At 51.1% G+C, this 19,636-nt stretch overlaps 1 protein-coding gene across 2 annotated transcripts in view; it reads left to right on the forward strand.

Annotated features, from left to right (window-relative positions):
* The window catches only part of VAC14 (Vac14, PIKFYVE complex component), a 115,981-nt gene that overhangs the window by 27,009 nt on the left and 69,336 nt on the right, over positions 1 to 19,636 (forward strand). For both annotated transcript variants that reach the window (XM_025370637.1, XM_025370639.1), the window contains 3 exons: positions 4,425 to 4,488; positions 13,345 to 13,489; positions 13,764 to 13,829. In XM_025370637.1, the coding sequence (XP_025226422.1) occupies positions 4,425 to 4,488; positions 13,345 to 13,489; positions 13,764 to 13,829 (275 nt within the window). The remainder of the gene's footprint in view (positions 1 to 4,424; positions 4,489 to 13,344; positions 13,490 to 13,763; positions 13,830 to 19,636) is intronic.

Here is a 19,636-nt window from a genome sequence, read left to right on the forward strand (position 1 = left end):
GGCAGAGCGAGACTCCGTCTCAAAAAAAAAAAAAAAAAAAAGCAAGGTATCAGCCAGGCGCAGTGGCTCACACTGTAATCCCAGCACTTTGGGAGGCCAAGGTAGGTGGATCACAAGGTCAGGAGTTCAAGACCAGCCTGGCCAAGATGGTGAAACCCCATCTCTACTAAAAAATACAAAAAATTAGCTGGGCGCGGTGGCAGGCGGCTATGATGCCAGCTACTCGGGAGGCTGAGGCAGGAGAATCGCTTGAACTCGGAGAGCGAAGGTTGCAGTGAGCCAGGATCGTACCACTGCACTCTAGTCTGGGCAAGAGAGTGAGACTCCGTCTCAAAAAAAAAAAAAGAAAAGAAAGGTATCTTTTTTACTCATCCAGTTGGCAAACGTAAAAGATTACTAATCACTTTGGGAGGCCAAGGTGGGTGGCTCACAAGGTCAGGAGATCGGGACCATCCTGGCCAATATGATGGTGAAACTCCGTCTCTACTAAAAATATAAAAAATTAGCCAGGCGCGGTGGCGGGTGCATGTAGTCCCAGCTACTCAGGAGGCTGAGGCAGGAGAATCACTTGAACCCAGGAGGCGGAGGTTGCAGTGAGCTGAGATTGCGCCACTGCACTCCAACCTGGCGACAGAGCAAGACTCTGTCTCAAAAAAAAAAAAAAAAAAAAAAAGATACTAATATTCCTGTGTGAGGCTTTAGAAGGGGTGACTGCTCTTCCGATTTGGAAATACATATAGATTGGTAGAACCTTCCTAAAGGACACTACCTATTAAAATAAGAAGTGCCCAATCCTTCCCCTCAGGAGTCCCACCCTGCATGGAAGCACAGGAGAGATGTAAGAGTGAAAATCAGGAGACAATCGAAATTAATTTGAGGCCAATTTCTGATGCCACATTATTTCATCTATAAATGTGGATATTTCTAAAAGATGCCCTCCAGGGGCATGGAGTCGTGGCTACTGTTCCAGTCTATCCTGCCCAGCTTTCCCCAGCTTTTCCTCACCTTTCCCCAGGCCCTGGTCTAGCAGACAGACCCCAGGCTGCCTGGGCCTTGGCACTAGGAGGACGAGCATCTCAGCGGGCCCAGACCCCTGCCACGGCTGCCCTTGTCCCCTCTGAGCTGCATCCTGGGTCTACAGGGGACAGGCGGCAGTATGGACATGGAAATAAAGGCCCCCTTTACTAGGAGAAAAGGTCTGTGGCCCGCACCTAGAATAGCACTGCTCTAAGCCATAGGACAGAGTGAAAACTACAAGTTGCAGAAAATACACTGTAATCCCATTTATGTTTACAAAATAAGAAGTAGGACAGCACAAGCCAGCGCAGGAGACTTGCCTACCCCGGGGAGCAGTGACCTGTAGGTAGAGAAAAGCAAGATTGAAGATTATGGACAGAAAGAGGTTTTGCTTTGTGTTTGAAAATTTTAGAATGAGGATATATTTTACTTGTATAATTTAAAACTTTTAAGAGGCCAAGCCTGATGTCATTAGAACAACAATATAAATAATGATCGTTTTGATTTATAACCCACTGAATAACATCAATATCCGGGAGTCCATAATGACATAAATAATTGAATTAATTAATGATGGAGAAGAGACAGCTCTTCCTTACAGAAGACGTCAGTCAATACGCTGGGCATGGTGGCTCACGCCTGTAATCCCAGCACTTTCAGAGGCCGAGGTGGGTGGATCACTTGAGGTCAGGAGTTTGACGCCATCCTGGCCAACATGGTGAAACTAATAATACTAATATTAGTCTCTACTAATAATACAAAAAAAAAATTAGACGGGCCTGGTGGTGCGCGATTATAATCTCAGCTACTTGGGAGCCTGAGGCATGAGAATCATTTGAACCCGGGAGGCGGAGGTTGCAGTGAGCCAAGATCATGCCATTACACTTCATCCTGGGTGACAGAGTCAAACTGTGTCAAAAAAAAAAAAAGGGGGGGAGAGACGGGAGACGGGGAGAAAGAGAAAAAAGAAAATTCCAGTCAATAATGTAGGAAAAGGGGCAACAGAAATCACCATCAGGCAAATTTCGCAGTCATATTTGTAATAGGCAAGCTGCAGCCCTGAGTGCTGCGGTCAGTCACTGGGGACATGTTTGAGGGAAAACAGAATATTTGTCTAATCTCAAGTGTTTTCCCCCAAGATGTTTATTAATTACAAACAGAAAAACAGTAACCTTACAGGGGAGAAACGCAGCAGGCTGCGTCAGGCGATGAGGTTAACATCACCAGTAACGAGGCTAACAGACAACATGTGCCCCCGATAGGGTGCACTGAGGCGCGGAACTTCCGTGACATCCCTCCAAAGATGCGCAACTCCCTACTCATGAGAAAAACGTGAGACCAACCCAAACGGAGAGACATTTTGCAGAGTGACCAGTGCTTCAAAAGTGTCAAGTTTATGAAAGACACACAGATTGAGGGACTGTCACAGATTGGAAGAGACAAGGAAGACAGTTTAGCTAAATGCAGTGTGAGATCCTGGAACAAAAGGCCAGGAATGGAAAAACTCGTGATGTTCAAATTAGGGTAATCGTTTAGTTAATGGTATTGTATCGATGTTAATCTTCTGGTTTTGATCATTGAACTATGAGGCCGGGCGCAGTGGCTCACACCTGTAATCCCAGCACTTTGGGAGGCTGAGGTGGGTGGATCACTTGAGCCCAGGAGTTTGAAACCAGCCTGGGTAACATGGCAAAACCCCATCTCTACTGAAAAATACAAAAGAAAATTATCCGGGCTTGATGCTGCATGCCTACAGTCCCAGCTACCCTGGAAGCTAAGGTAGGCTCAACCTCTTGAGCGCAGGAGGCAAAGATTACAGCGAGCCAACGTCGTGCCACTACACTCCAGCCTGGGCAACAGAGCCGAGACTCTATCTCAAAGAAAAAAAAAAGATAATTGAACTATGAGTATGTACAATGTTAGCATTAGGGGCAGCTAGCTGAAAGGTATAAAAAGAATTCTTTACTCTTTTTGCAACTTTTTTGTACATCTAAAATTACTTCACAACTACAAAATAGTATCAGGAGTCTGGAACCGCAGGACTACCAGCCCCCTCTTCCCTCCTCAGTGCAGTGAGAGCTGTGGCCAGTGCCTAGATGGGGGCTGAAGGCGGAACAGGATCCTACCAGCAGCTTTCCAGATCTAGAACATCTTGGCTCTTTAGGAAACTTGATTAGATGCCAAAAGAAAAAGGTTGGCATTTAAAGGTTATTCCTTAACTTAGAAATATAAGTAGTCAATGCCAGGTACAGATGCTTTTCTACCCTGGGTTATATGATGGTAAGTTAAATACTAATGACAGGTATTGAGTTGGCCACTTGGAGGAAGACTCAGGTACAGACACAGTACAGTCACAGTCCTTTCCCCATAGTCATTTTTTAAGCCCTTTATTGAGAGAGAATTCGTATACCACACAATTCACCCAACATCAAGTATACAATTCAGTGACTTTTATAGATTCACAGGGTTATGTAACCATCACCACAATCAATTTTAGAATGTTTTCCGTGTCCTTGAAAGAATCCCTTAGCCATTGTACCCTATTCCCCCATCTCCTCCAATCCTAGGCAGCCTCCAGTCCACTCTCTCTATCCATAGGTTTGCCTGTTCTAAACATTTTCGAGAAAGGGAATCATGCAATATGTAGTCTTTTATGATTGGCTTCTTTCACTTAACACAATGTTTTTAAAGTTCATTCATGTTATGGCATGCATCAGTACTTCATCCCTTTTTATTGCCAAATAATAGTCCATTGTATGGCTATACCACACATTTATCCATTCGTCTGTTGATAGACATTTGGGTTGCTTCCGCTTTTTGGCTATTGTAGATAATGCTGATGTGAACATGATTGATGTACAAGGTTTCATGTGGCCATAAGTTTTCATTTCCCTTTGGTATATACCTAGGAGTGGAGCTGCTGAGTCATGTGGTGACTCTATGTTTAGCCTTTGGAGGAATGGCCAGACTGTTCTCCAAAGCAGCTTGCACCATTTTACATTCCCGCCAGCGATGTATGAGGGTTCCAGTTTCTCCACATCCTCATCAACACTTGCTATTATCTTTTAGCCATCCTGATGGGTATACAGTAGTATCTTGTGGTTTTGATTTGCATTTTCCTGATAGCTAAGGACACTGGGTATCTGTCATTTCTGAGATTTGCCAGATGTGTTCAGCACTGGTGTCCCCTCCTTGTGAGATCACTGTGACTACAAACTTACAAGCTTGGGGACTATCGAGAATGACTGGGCATTGGGTTCTCAGGGCTCCAGAGCCATGGTCCTTTTGAAGAGCCTGAATCAAGGTATGGGGCTCTGGAGAGTTCTGTGTGTGCTTGTCACAGGGGTCTTGTTTATTCAAAAGACCCAACAGCCTTTCATGACCCCTTGTTCCTCTTCCTCTCCCAGGAGGTCCAGATGGTTCCTGTGACTCCAGCTTCAGTAGCAGCATCAGTGTCTTCACTGCAGCCAGGTAAGTGGCTTGTTTCAGCCAGAGGGTTTGTGGAAAGCAAGTGACCTAGATCTTTCCTGGATGCAGGAGACTACAGCAATGACCCAAAGCAAACCCTACTCACGGCTGCTGCTTTTGGGACACCCTCGTACACAAAAGAGTTAATTGATGAGGGAATCTGAAGGACATTGAGCAAGCCCACCCCACCCAGGCTGGATGGATAGATAAGGTGGATTAGAAGCCATTGGGGGCCAGGCGTGATGGCTTACGCCTCTAATCCCAGCACTTCGGGAGGCCGAGGTAGGCAGATCGCTTGAGCTTGGGAGTTCAAGACCAGTCTGGGCAACATGGCGAGACCCTGTTTTTACTGAAAATACAAAAAATTAGCTGGGCATGGTGGCGTGTGCCTGTGGTCCGAGCTAGTTGGGGAGGCTGAGGTGGGAGGATCACTTGAGCCAGAGCAGGGCAGAGGTTGAAGTGAGCTGAGATCACACCACTATACTCTATCCTGGATAACAGAGTGAGACCATGTCTGGAAAAAAAAAAAAAGAATGAAAGAAAATGGATTGTTCTTACTTATTTTTAAATATTAAAAAAAAAGTAAGCTATTGGAGGTCAATAAATGCAAGAAACGCAAGTTGTAATAATAAAAGTACAGCTAATACCGGTGACTGCAGTGAGACACTTACAGTTGCCTTGACTTAGCACCGTCTGTTTGTCCAGGATGATGTGGGGCCAACAAGACCGACAAGGGGAAGTCTGTTCAAGGACAGCCTGGAGCATGGGTGGTCATTAATCACATCCAAGATTAAGGATAAATCACAGGCCCCAGGAGCTGTTGTCCCTGTGCGCCCAGGTCAGCTGTAATGGCGCAGTCTTCCACATGGGGGCAGTGCAGGCCAGGCAGCAAAATAACTCTCTTCCTTGCAGCTCCCTCCATACTCCCTGCAAGGTGAGGGGACTCCCCGGGGAAGGCACTGTCACAGTTCCGCCCTGGTCTGAGTCCCCTGGACTTGCCCCATGTCACTTTTTCTTTAGGTGACATTGGCATCTCTGGGGCTAGAGTGGATGGTGGGTCTTATACAGGGGTTTCTTCCCCCTGAACTTGACAGTGAACCTGGGCCCTGGGAGAGCCAGTCACTCATGAAGAGAAAAGGTGCACTCTCCCCCAAGAGCTTCTCCCCACAGACCCCTAGCTAGGGTTCTTCCCTCGTCGATACCATTTGTGAAGTTACCTCATCCCTCGACACCCTGAGCATGTTTTCCAAGCACGCAGGTGCAGCCGATGATGAAATGTGCCCCTACGAGCCCCTGCATGGATGGAGCAGATCAGTGAATGTCACCATTCTCTCATGTTCATGTAGTCACGCGTTCCAGTGCACCTGCCTGTGCTCACCCCTGCAGGCTCCAAGATAAGAGCTGGCCCCTGAGTGTGTCCCTGACCTTCATTCATTTACTCTAGTGGTGAGGCAGAGAAGCAGCCAGGAAGTTACTGGAAAGGGGAGCGACTGATGTGAGGGGTGAAGTTACTGGAAAGGGAGGGCCATGGTGCCTGAGCCCAGGCACTGAGAAGACTGGCTGGGAATAACTGCTAATGCCAGTCAACGCAGCCAGGCTTCCAGGGCCCCAGTGCAGTGCTAAACCTTCATATCGGATCCTTTAGTTTTGTCTGAGTCCCGTGGGGTCAGTAGTTTCATGGTAGGGACGAGAAGGGAGGGAAGCACAGCGGGCTGCTCTGTGGACAGTGGATCTAGGAGGGGCCTGGTGGATGCAGACCTGCTAGGGAGCTGTCACCATTGTCCCCATCAGAGGGGATGGGGGCTCAGGCTGGGGAGGAGCAGCATGTAGAGAAAGTTGGGTGGGTTTGGGCTCCGTGTTGAAGGTGGAACTGCAGAATTCACTGCTGGGTGGGATGGGGTAGGCAGGAGAGAGGTGAGGTAAATTTCGTGTGAGCCAGACCCCGGCTATCCTGATGTCATTTGCACACCAGGGCTGGAAGGAAGAGCAGGTGTGGGTGGGGTGGTCAAGAGCTCTGTTCCAGGTGACTGAGCATCCCAGGAGGAGGGAGGCAGACTCAGGTACTGGGCCATGGAACTCGGGGAGTGGTCTGGACAGACACGCGGGGACTGGTGTATCCTGCAGAGGGCTTAGCTTTTGCGCTGGAGGCTGTGGAGACAGTATCACAAGTGGGAATGGCAGGATCCGATCTGGGATTTAAAAGCCTCCCTCTGGCAGCCAAAAGCCTGTTGTAGACTTGTCTCTGTAATCTGGCCTATGAGGATTAAGGGGGAGGTCAGGGGAAGTCTAGGAGAAGGCAGAGGTAGGCTTAAGCCATGGGCTGCAGAGGGGCACCGCTGTCCACTGCCTCGCTGGGGAGACTGCGCTACCGTTGGCTGGGATGAGCCTACAGGAGCCCTCAGTTCTTGTGCCAAGGCCGGGGACCGCTAGACTGGAACCAGGGTTTTGGTTTATACCTCTCATTCAGAAGCTGATGCCAAATCCTACCTAAACTCCAAACCATCCTACCTAAAAAAGCCAAACAAGAACAAATGATCTAGTGCTTCCTGACTCCTGGTGACAGAGGTCCCCACGTGGCAGCTGCACAGTCAGCATCACCAGCTGTGCTCAAGAGGTGGGCGCCTTCAGAGTTGTAAAACCAGAGCCAAGATGCCCGGGCCCCAGCACACCACCTTCTTCCCACAGCTGGTGTTAACAGTGAGACTGAGCTTGGACACAGGTAGGATGGTGCAGGGTCGCCAGATAGCCAGACCCACCCAGCCAGACTCTGTCACACACACACCAAAAAAATGCACATCCACATGAAATTCAGAATTCACTTTCTTTTTTTTTTTTTTTTTTTTTTTTTTTGAGATGGAGTCTTGCTCTGTCGCCCGGGCTGGAGTGCAGTGGCCGGATCTCAGCTCACTGCAAGCTCCGCCTCCCGGGTTCACGCCATTCTCCTGCCTCAGCCTCCCGTGTAGCTGGGACTACAGGCTCCCGCCACCTTGCCCAGCTAGTTTTTTGTATTTTTTAGTAGAGACGGGGTTTCACCATGTTAGCCAGGATGGTCTCGATCTCCTGACCTCGTGATCCGCCCATCTCGGCCTCCCAAAGTGCTGGGATTACAGGCTTGAGCCACCGTGCCCGGCCTCAGAATTCACTTTCATGGGTTCAAGGATCACCATGGAAGCAATCCTTGCATCCCAGATTTTTTATAAAAGATTTCTCATTTGGACCAAAACACAGGGAGAATTAACTGGCTAAACCTGAGAGCAGAAGCCTTCCTCTTCCCCCTCCCTCATCTCCCCTCTCCCTGTGATACTGGAGAAGCCCCTGGTGGCCCCAGGCTTAGCCACGGAAGAATGTCACCTGGAAAAGCAGCGGGTGACGACATGGCTGTAGTCTGGGTTCCTCCACCCTCCAGAGCATGGGAAATACATGGGAGGTGGAAAATTGGACTCCGCAGGGAGAGGTGGAAAGTGAAGGAAGCAGGATGGAGGAAGGATGCTCGGCAGCTCAGGAAAGGGTTAAGAGAGAAATGTCTCCACTGGTTGTGTTCTCTCTCGGGACTGCTCTGCCTGGTGGAGCCAGCTGTCCGGATTCACGCCCTAACTCCAGCATGCCTGGCTGTGGCCTTGGGCAAGTAGCATGATTTCCCCCACCTCAGTTTCCTCATCTTTAAACTCAGTGTAATGATAGCACTGACCCCAAAGGGATATGGGACTTCAACGAGTCAAAGTATGTAAAGAACAGCCAGGCATGGTGGCTCACGCCTGTAATCCCAGCACTTTGGGAGGCGAAGGCAGGCTGGTTGCTTGAACCCAGGAGTTAGAGACCAGCCCAGGGCAACATGGTGAAAGCCCGTTTCTACAAAACATACAAAAATGAGCTGGGTGTGGTGGCACATTCCTGTAGTTCCAGCTACTCAGGAGGCTGAGCTGGAAGGATCATTTGAGCCCCGGAGCTCGAGGCTTCAGTGAGCCGTGATTGCACCACTGCACTCCTGCCTGGGTGACAGAGCAAGACCCCACTCCTGCCTGGGTGACAGAGCGAGACCCTGTCTCAATAATCATAATTTTTAAAAGCTTTTTAAGTGTGTCAAGAACATAGCATGGTGCCTGGGCCGCAGAAAGCACTTTACACATTTTAGCTACAATTGTTATTACAGGAACCTTGTTATTATCCCCATCTTACAAATGAGGAAACAGACCCAGAGAAGTTAACTTCTTGCCCAAAGTCACTCAACTAATTAGTAGCCAAGTTGGAATTCAAGCTAGATCTGTCTGACTCCAGAGCCCATGCATTCAACTTTATTAGTTGCAGTTGGAGAGTTCCAGAAGTTTTGCATTCGGCCTCCCTAACTCATTTGATTTAGTAGTTCTCAAACAAGTGTTGTATGAACAACCTCCACTATGATGCTCAGGCTGTTGCCAAGGGTCATGATGTCTTCAGTGACACCAGTTCTCCCGGTGTAGCTAGCTGCCGTGTAAATAAGCAGGCAGAAAGTTCTAGAAATCAGTATTTCCCAGCTTTTAGCCTCTGCTGATTGAAAAAAAAAATTACAATTATCTGTATTTTAAAAAGCACGTTCAATTTCAGAAGCAATTCTATTTTTAGATTTACCTTTCTTCTATTTTTAGATTTACCTTTCTTCTGATTTGATTAGAGATGTAACCCGAACACCGTAAAAAGTTAGACGTTACAGAAATGAAGTGCTGTCTCCCAGAGAGAACAAGTGGAACTTCTTATTATTTATTGGTAGTATCAGAAGCCTTATTCAGGAAATCTATATTTTAATAGCCACAGCAGCGCCATGCATTTGGAAATTGTAGTGCGTGTATGTGTAAGACATTCATTATAAGATGTTTTATGAGAAAATGCTCCATGAAAATGGAATTTTGCAGACACCTTGAAATAACTCAGAAGCCCCCATGAGTGACTCGTCTAGACTTTTTGGAACTGATGCAGAAATGTCTTTTAAACTGAGTGAGCTCCCTCTGTTCTTGATGGGTAAGGTAAGCAAGGACAGCAGGGTGCTACCTCTCAGGCTCCAGCCCATCAGCTGGGGAACTGAGCACATCATGCAGTGTCCCCCTCTAGGAAGAGTACAGGGTCCCAGAGCCCCAGTTGCCCTGCTGAGCACACGCAGAGCTCAGCAGCAGCAGCCAACCCTGCCCAGCAGAGCAGCTGGGAGCTGATGGCAGCTGGGATCTTGACCCTCCCTTTCCCAGGCACTCAGATCAGTCTGCCTGGTCCTCTAGGGTCTACCTGCTTCCCATGACCTCCACCTCCAGCCAGGCAAGGGAGGAAAAGCCCAGGGATAGTGTCTCCAGCCCAGGGAATGAGTGCTTGGTACATGGCCTCATGGTCTCAGATGGGTCCCGTACTGCCTCTGGACCTGAGCTTGCTCATCTGTGCCTTGAAGGATTGTGTTACCTGAACCGTGAGGTCCCTTTCAGTGATGAGGTTCTGGTTGGGTGCGGCGGGACTGCCTCAGCAGCAGCCTGAAGATGCCCCATACCTTCAGATTCACTGTGTTCAGGTGTTTGCTGTGGGGAAAGTCAGAGAATGCTAATACACGAAATGCTGCCAGTTCACATACCAGTTCCGTGACACGCTGCCATTCTTTGGCCCTGACACAGCACCACTTGCAGGAGAGGCCCCATGGGCTGGCCAGCAGCATCTCCGGGCCACTGTGAGCCGCGGAGCTCGACTTGTGGAGGGGTCATCCAGCCCGGCGTCTTGGCTCTTTTGGATTCTGAGTGTGCCCTGCGCAGGTGGGGAGCACCAGGCTTTCCTCTGTCTCCCCTTCTTTTTCTTTTTTTTTTCTTTTTAGTACAGGGTCTTGCTCTGTCATCCAGGCTGGAGTACAGTGACACAGTCATAGCTCACATAGGTGAGCTGACAGCTGGGAGCTGGCAGCAGCTGGGATCTTGTAATCCTCCCACCTCAGCCTCCCGAGTGGCTGGGACCATAGGAGTGTGCCACCACACCCAGATAATTTTTTAAATTTTTCATAGAGACAGGGTCTTGCTGTGTTGCCCAGGCTGGTCTCAAACTCATGACCTCAAATCATCCTCCTGCCTCGGCCTCCCAAAGTGCTGGTATTTCAGGTGTGAGCCACTGTCTACCCTTCTGACTCGAAAATAAGCTGAAAAGTGTGTACTAATCTTCCACGGACACCTGGAGCTGCCAGGTATCCCCTGGGCTCAGAGGGGCTGGTCCACACAGGAGCTGCTGTTCTGCTGCTCCTCCCAGGAGACAGTGGAGGCGATGCCACCAGGGACTCTCTTGGAGCCTGCTGCCCTGGTCAGGAGGCTGTGCCATGTGGCAGATGAGATTATTTTGGAGTCAGACTGATCACATCCAAAGTGCGGCCCCACCACTCCCTGGCCGTGTAACCTTGGGCAGGTGACTTCATGTCTGTGTGCTTCAGTTCCCTCTTCTCTGAAATGGAAGTGGCATGCCTTAGGTCATAAGGCTTTTTAAGGAGTGACATGAGGCTGTGTAGGAAAGCACCCAGCAGAGCGTTCTTTCACAACCGTCATGGCTGCCATTGTTATCACAGCTATTATTCCCCCAGAGGCTCAGACACACCACTGATTCTGTCCCATGCCGGTGAAGCAGGGGACCTGGTCATGGCACCGCCCTCCTCACCAGCAGCTCCAGGGCAGTCCCAGGTCTCCCAGGGAAACAAGGAAAAACAAGGCCGTCCTCCCAGGGGGTGCTGTTTCAGCTAAGCTTGTCGCAGTGATGGGCCAGGCTGGGGTCCTTATGACAGCCTGGACCCTGGCAGCCTACATGTCCCTGTGGCTCCTGCTGAAAAGGGGCTCACTACAGACTTTGGGGCTCTCAGGGTCAGGAAAGACCGGGTTGGGGGTGGGGGTAGCTTCTGTTCATCTGCTTTGCATACGGCCTTGGGCTATAGGGAGGCATCTCTTCCACCACCAGGACACGAGACCAGAGGAGCTTCTCTAGCCCGGGGATTCTGCCCGCCCAAGAAGTATATGGAACAGAACGCAAGGGAAGGAGCCCTGCGGGAGGCCAGCCAGGACAGGAAAAAGAGGGACTGGGAGATAAAACAGTAAATGCTGGCCATCAGCTAAGGGAGTAGCTAGGAAACTGCCAGAGATGACAAGAAAACACTCAGAAAGTCCTGGCGTGGACTGCCATGTGGGCCTCTGCGGCAGCCACATGGCTACTGAGTGCCTGGGGGCTACTCTGAAGCGAGGTGCACCATAACCGTGAAATGCACACCAGGTCCCAAAGGCTTAGGACACAAAAGAGAATATGTTTTGTTGGGAATATTTATATTGACCGTTATATTGATTACATGTTAAGATGCTAATATTTTAGATACACTGGGTCAGTTAAAACATAGCATTGAAATTCACTTCACCTGTTTCTTTCTCCTTTTTAATTGTAAACTGGAAGATGTAAAATTATATCTGTGACTGGCGTTGTATTTCTCCGGGACAGTGGTCTTGAGAGAAACTAAGAGATTGACAGAGCCGGTGTTTACCACCCTAGACTCCTCTACCTGTGCAGTACTGTCCCCGTCTGTCTTAGGCTAGCAAAGATTTACATGTTTCGGTATCCTCAGAAGACGCCAGGAACTTCCAGCCACCAGAGGATAGATGTGCCCACTCTTGCCCCTGAAACGTGCACCATGGGGATCATCAAACCATATTAAATAGCAATTCCTCTTAGCAATTACAGAGCGCAGAATCGTGCCCTTTAGGGATTCACATCAAATGAGCTTCAGAGAGGCTGCAGGCGAGTGAGGAAAGCACAGCCATCAGTTCCTGATGCAAATGAATAATTGAGCAGCCTAGAAATGCCACAGAAGAGACCATTTTATACCAGCACGGGACTGATCTGCTGGCCCAGGTCCTCAGGAAATGCAGCCCCTGGCCTGCACCTGTCGGCACCATTTGGGAAGTACAGTGCAGTGCCTTGGTAGGAAGGGAGCCCCTCCCGGACATCCTGAGGTTTTTCTACCCATGCTGCCCCCACCTTGAAAACCCAGCCTGTGCCAGGGAGCAGTGCTTTGGGCAGAAAACCAACTCATAGCCTCCCAGCAGCACCCGCCGTCCCGCAGGCTGCTTAGCAGGACTTTGGGGACCTGCAGGGCTTCAGTCCACAGAAGCCAGGGGGCTTCCTGTGCCCACCAGAACACAAGTACATCCTGAACAGTATCAGTTTCTCATAGGCAGAGGCTCTGTCACCCCTTCCGCAATGCAAAGGAGCACATTTTGGTCTCAACTCTCAAGGCGTCTCTCTTAGACGCCTTGGGGCAGGGTACAGTGACAAGGCACAATGACAAGCCTTGATCCCTGACCTCACTCGAGAAACATCCTTCAGGTGGCCAGTGAAGGGCCTGGTGGAGGTCAACAGTTGTTATCGGGACCTTCCCTCATATAGTCTGGACCTGGTGGTTTTGTTTTTTTCAAGAAAGGGTCTGAACTTAATGCCCTGAGCCTGGTCAGGTCAGCTCAGTGACTCGGAGAGGGTTTCTCCTCCTGTACAAGCCAGGCTGGTGCTGGAGAAAGAAAAGGAAAAGTGAGTGGGAGCCCAGCAGACCGGTCCTCATCCCCTAAACATGGTTATCATGGTTCCAACCCAGCAGCAACCTCCAAACTCCTTTGGAAAGGGAGAGAGAGAAGCCCCCTTCAAACGCCCAGGGTGGGCCGAGCTGGGCTGGTGGGAGACCAGCAAGGATGTGTGGGGATCGGGTCATCCCTGACCCCCGAGCCCCCCGGACAGTGGTTAGCAGTGTGCGATTCAGGATATGCAGGCCCAGGGTGGTGCCATGACTCCGTGGGAGAGGGCTATGGTGGGCGTCACCTCTGCTCTCCCTCCCGGTCTTACCCACAGCACTGAAAGAGCCCCAGTGACCCTTCACCTCGACGGGATCGTGCAGGTCCTGAACTGCCACCTCAGTGACACGGCCATTGGGATGATGACCAGGATTGCAGTTCTCAAGTGGCTCTACCACCTCTACATCAAAACTCCTCGGAAGGTGAGCCCCGGGCCCCGCCAAGCCAGGGGCCTCTTCCGGGTCCGCCTTGGTTTTCCAGGGCCTGCCCATGGTTAGTAGCATTTTGGTCATTGTACTTCTAAGGAAACCCTGGCTGGCAGACAAGTGACAGGTGCTGCAAGGAGCCCTCGTTGTGTCGGGGAGGGAAGTGGTCCGTGCAGACCAGCGGGTCCATGCAGACCAGCGGGACACTGCACCGAGCACAGACCTGGGGTGAAGGAGTGCTCACAGGCACCCCTGCTTCTCTGCTTTCCAGATGTTCCGGCACACGGACAGCCTCTTTCCCATTCTACTGCAGACGCTATCGGATGAATCGGATGAGGTAGGTCACCAACGCCACCCGTCCTTATGGACCATCGGCTGCCCTGCCTCCCCTTGTTAGTGACTGATGGGCTCTTAGAGCTGAGATATGCTTATTTTGGTGCAGTGCATCCTTCCTAGAGGTAAAGCTGTGTTTAATACACACTTTGGGGCCAGGCGCAGTGGCTCACACCTGTAATCCCAGCACTCTGGGAGGTCAAGGCGGGTGGATCACTTGAGGCCAGGAGTTCGAGATCAGCCTGGCCAACATGGTGAAACCCTGTCTCTACTCAAAATACAAAAATTAACCAGGCATGGTGGTGCACACCTGTACTCCCAGGTGCTCAGGAGGTTGAGGTGGAAGAATTGCTTGAACTCAGGAGGCAGAGGTTGCAGTGAGCCAAGATCGTGCCACCGCACTCCCGCCTGGCGACAGAGTGAGACCCTGTCAAAAAAAAAAAAAAACTCACTTTAGGACTGAGGACTCATCTGTAGACCCTTCTGGAGCACATGGGCAGGGCGTCAGTGAGGGCAGCAGAGGGCAGGCAGGGGGCTTGGCTTGGGGTCAGGCTGCCCAAAGGCAAGACACTTAGTATCTCCACATCTCAGCATGTCAGTTTTCCTCTGTTCAGTGAGGGCAGTAACCAGAGGGGGATGTGAGAGGAAAATGATCCATGTAAAATGCTTAGCACTGGGCCAGGCTCCTGCTGCACACTCAGTGTTGGTTGTGTTACTCATTTCAGCTGGACTCCATTATGACCTCTAGTTTGAAATTGGACCCTTAAGCTTTGCCTTTTTGGGGCCACCAAGAGCTGCTGGTGCAGAGGGAAAGGCTGACCCAGATCCCAGGCAGCAGGAGTGAGCCCTCTGAGAAAGCTAGAGTAGTACAGAGGCTGGCCTGGGAGGTGGAGGGGGCACCTGGGTCTTCCTGTCATCTAGGCGAGAGTCTGCCCCAGCCACACACACCTTTCCGCACACCATTCTCAGCCATGCCCATTGTGTGGTGTTCCTTTACGGGGTTCCCCTGCCTCCCAGCCAAGCGGCAGGATTTGCAGTCGCGCGTGCCCATTGCACGGCAGCATCCCATCCCTCCATCCATACCAGCCCTACAGGCGGCATCTCAGATGCTGACGGTCCAAGCTGAGCATCAGCCCACTTTCCTCTTCTAAGCTCCAAGGCACTGTGAGCTGTGGGCAGAGCTGTATCTCCATGAGGCAGCCAGCTCATGAATCAACAGACCGGCCCACGCTGCAGAGCGGACAAGGCTAGGTGGGGGGACTGGGAAGGGGGCTATTGCTCACCATTCTCCATGGAGTGAGGCTCCTCGGTCTTCCCTAGGCTGGTGCCAGGCTTGTGGGGGGCCCGGGCAGCTGTCTTGCAGCCTGAATTTGCTTTCCTGAACCTGGGCTGAAGAGAGAAATGGACAGGCAGGTATCAGCTTCTAGGTCCTCTGAGGTTTTCTGTATTACCAGAAAAATCCAAAACAGATGGTCTGTGAGTATGCCCTTGGCCTCTCTTGCCTACCCCCCCCCCCCCCCCCCCCCCCCCCCCCCCCCGCCCCCATGCACACACACACACCCCCCCTCTCTTCCTGCGCCACCCCCTGCAGTGCGAGGCCCAGGTGGACGTGGCCCCGTTCTGCCTGCGAGTTGGGAGTGACTCACTGCACAGTCACAGCCCTCATTTCAATACAAAAAGGAAGAGCAGGACTTTGCTGATTGGTTCCTTCCCCAGGACTTCACTGGAAGCAGCTGAGTTTTCAGTCCTTTAAATTGAGTTGTTTAATCCCATCCAGCTTTCTGTGCTTGAAATTGGTTTTTGTGTGCGTGTGCATTTAAAGGGAGCGGGCGGAGATGCAGTCCATTAAACAGCGCTCTTCAGGCTGCGGCTGTGGAAACTCGATTTGCTGAAGTGCCAAATGTTGTCAGGGCTTTGGGGCACGTCTTGTGGGCCTGCACTGGGGAGGGCATGGAAGCCGCTCTGGGGGACAGTTGAGGGGTACCATAACAGCGCTGAAGAGCCCCTGCTTCCCCTTCTCTCTAGAGGAGGGATTTGGGGACCTTAATCATCAGTGGTGAGTCCTGATTCTACCCCATCCTGGTTCCTTTCCAGAATCACATTCCTAAGTGTCCCCTGTTTAATCTTTGGTGAGCCTGAGGGTGTGCTGTGTACTTGGCAATGGGAATACAGCCATGAACAAGACAAAGCCCATCTTCTCCTGAAACTTCCTTTCTAGGATATCTAGAAAGTACCCTCTCGGGATTTTTCAAACATTTCCAAACAGCCCTGATCTCGAATTGGAGCTCCCTGGGATTCAAGACTATGAAAGCCTGTTTGGTCAAGCAGGAACACAGCCAGACAGGCAGGTCCCCTCCTACTGAAGTCCTCACTCATGGACGTTAACCTCAATGCTCCCTGCGAAGGCTCTCACATCCAGCTAGGCAGCCCCGCAGCCCAGATTGTCGTGGAAGATTCTTAATTGTAGGAAGTCATTACCATGGGAGGAACCACGCTAGACCCTTTACCTGTGTCTGTAGAACCCTCACGGCGGTTCTCTGAGGGGCGTCCTCTTACTTCCGTTCTGCAGTTCAAAAAAACTAAGGCCTGAGGGGGTCACGTGACCTGCGCTGCACCCAGCTAGGAGGTGATGGAGCTGAAACCCAGGGCCAGATCTGTTTGACACCAAAGCCTGGGCCCTTAACAGCTTCCTCATCAAGCCTGAGTCTCGCCCAGCATGCTCCCAGCCCTTGTCAGCAGCAGGAGGCGAGCTTGGGTGTGGTTGTATCTTCTTCCTCATTTCCTCATGATTTCACCAGGGGAAGGTTTTGTGGTCTTCTTCTCTTGTTCCAGAAGTTCTTGAGTGTGGAGAGGTGTATGTGTTTTTTGTTGTTTTTATGGTTTTTGTTTTTGTTTTTGTTTTTTGAGATGGAATCTCACTCTGTCACCCCGGCTGGAGTGCAGTGGTGTGATGTCGGCTCACTGCAACCTCCACCACCTGGGTTCAAGCAGTCCTCCTGCCTCAGCCTCCCAAGTAGCTGGGATTACAGGCATGTGCCACCACACCTGGCTAACTTTTTGCATTTTTAGTAGAGACAGGCTTTCACCATGTTGGCCAGGCTGGTCTCAAACTCATGACCTCAAGTGATCTGCCTGCCTCGGCTTCCCAAAGTGCTGGGATTACAGGCGTGAGCCACCATGCCCAGCCGGTAAGTGTACTTTGAAAAAGCTCCCCCTTCAGCCCCCAGATCCTTCGTCCACTTTTCTTATTGATCTGTAGCAACTCTTTGTATATTTGGGACATTCACTTTGTCATCTGTGTTGCAAATGTCTTGCTCTCCCAGGACGGTTGTGATAAACCTGCATGCTCCTGCCTCTCGCTGAGAGCCACTGCTCTCAGGGGACAGTGTGCTCAGGTGTTCGTGATGCAAGAGCTGGCCCAGCGGAGCCTGAGACCCAGCTCTGCCGCCACCACCATCTCTCAGTCCCACAGGCGCATGGCCTCGCTGGGGTGTCTTGTCTGCCATTGTTCTTCAGTTCCACTGAGTGACACCTCATTAGTCTCCGCCCTCTGGCATCCTCAGTTGTTTCTGCCTTCCCATTATACAAGATAAGTGGCTGTTTCCTCAGCACCGCCTGCTCCTTGCAGACGTTATCTGAAAATCCCTTCTGTCAAAAAGAATTTGCAGGTGTCTAATTAATATTCCTGGCACTGGAGTAGAAATCCTCCCATAGCTAGAGATCCAGTTGTTTTTTACGTGAAAATGTGACCCTGATTTCCACAGTGCAGAATGCAGGGTACATGCTCACTGCAGCCTGCCGGGTCCCTCTTTGGGAGGTGGGCCTGCTGCTTCCCCTGCCCAGAAGATGCCAGTGGTTGGCTGCCTGGCAGCCGCCATACTTCCTGAGTGAGTTCTGCCTGTCAGATGGCCATACCCCCACCTGTGAGTGTCCACGGGAAGGGGGTCCTCTCTGTGGTCCCGATGGTGGCACCTCAGGTAGTCCACAGCTCCTAGGCCCAGCTGCCTCCCTGCCTGCATTTAGAACTCTCAGGGTGATCACAGTCTCCAGAAAAACCTGGAAGGATGTCTATTCACCTCTGAGTGAATGTGAACGTCCCAGACAGGCGGCCATGACCCCGGCTTGAATCCTAGCTCTAAACCTTCCTTGCCAGGGACCCTGGCCAAGGAGTTTACCCTCCCTGGGCCTGTGAAAAGGGGCTAATGATGTCTACACCTGCCTCATAGGTGTGTTTAAAGAGAAAGTGTAACCCCCTCCACCCAGATCCCGGCGCATTGTAACGACCTGTCTGTCATTACAAGTATGTTTGGGGGAGCTTGGCGTCCGGCTGTGGTGAACTTCCCCACCCAGGAGCCAGGCTCTTTCTCAGTCCTGTGAGCCATCTCAATGTCCTTCAATAACGCTTTAGAGTCTTTTTTTGGCGGTTTTATTCACTTGTGATGAATACTCTCAGTGTTTTGTAATTTTGATGTGATTCTGAATGACTTCCCTCTCTGGTTCTTCCTTCCCTGCCCAGGTGACACTGAGGCCTGGTGGTTAAGAGCTCGGGCTTTGGGTTCAGGAAGTCTAGGAGTCCACCCCGGGCTCTGCCACTTGATGGTTGGTAACCTAGCCTCTCAGCTTTAGGTTCCTTATTTATAAACAGAAAACAATAATGGAAGTTTGCTCCCAGGTTTGTTATAAGGATGAAATGAGATCATGAATGTTAAATGTTCAGCTCGGGCCCAGCACACATAAACCTGCGATAAGCAATAGCTCCTCTGACGCAGGAGGTCATTTCTCTAAAGGGCCTGGAGATGCACATTGAGATCAGGGTGGTGGGCTCCGCATCCGCTGCAGCTCCTCCCTGCCTCCACTTCAGCAGCAAAAGTCGGGACAGAGGCTGCTCTCTGTTTTCCTGCCCGTCTCTAGAGGGCAGAGGACCTCAGAGGTGTTTGAGGGACTTGAGTTCCATTTTGAGGTCATAGAAAGGCAGACGAGGACACAGTGGGCCGCAGGACTGGCCTCCTGTACATTTCTGTCCCCTCCCGTCCTCCCTTCTCCAGCCTCCCCAGCACTCCTGGGCCGAGGCTGCCCAGAGCAGGAGCGAGGCTGCATTCAGCACGAGCCGCACTCATCAGAGCCCCATTGTCAGCAAGTTCACAGTGCCGCTTCCCTGACTCGCCAGCGGAAGGGCTCCAGCTGGCCGCCCTGGGTCCAGGGAGAGGAGGAGAAATGGCGTCGTCAGCAGAGGACCTGCATCGGAGCCTCCACAGCCACAAAAGCAAAACCTTTGAGATCCAGAAGGCATGCCCTGCAGGGTTCAGTCACCAGCATGAACTGTTTTCTTTGCAGTTGGGCCTGCAGAGACAGTCTCCCCAGAGTCTTCCCAGCATCTCAGAGCCAGGTGTCCTTAACACTTTGGAGAAGAGTCTTAACCCAGGAGGAACTCCTCTCTTCCCCTCCCGTAGCTTTAGAGTAACAGAAAACTTGCTGATGGGAGTCTGTGGCTTTTGTGACTGGTGTAGATGCAGAGAAAAGAAACGAGAACCACCTTTCTGGAAAACTTGGAAAGTAGGATTCTGAGGACAGTATTCATGGCAGTGGTAGCGTTTCTAGTTTGGGAACCCATTCACTGCATGAAGAACATGGGCCACCCGTCACACCCACTGTGGCACAGCTGTGACTCAGGAGGAAAGGATGATAGGGTAAGGTCTAGGGAGTGATGTAAGGGCATCTGAAAGGGGCTTTTGTTGTAAGTTTCTTAAGGTACACACCATGGGGACAGCGAGGTCCCAGCCTCTGCTGAGTTCTGAGGGGAGAGGACTGGGG

This window comes from Theropithecus gelada, chromosome 20 (genome assembly GCF_003255815.1).
Source record: "Theropithecus gelada isolate Dixy chromosome 20, Tgel_1.0, whole genome shotgun sequence".
In the NCBI taxonomy this organism is placed as follows: domain Eukaryota; kingdom Metazoa; phylum Chordata; class Mammalia; order Primates; family Cercopithecidae; genus Theropithecus; species Theropithecus gelada.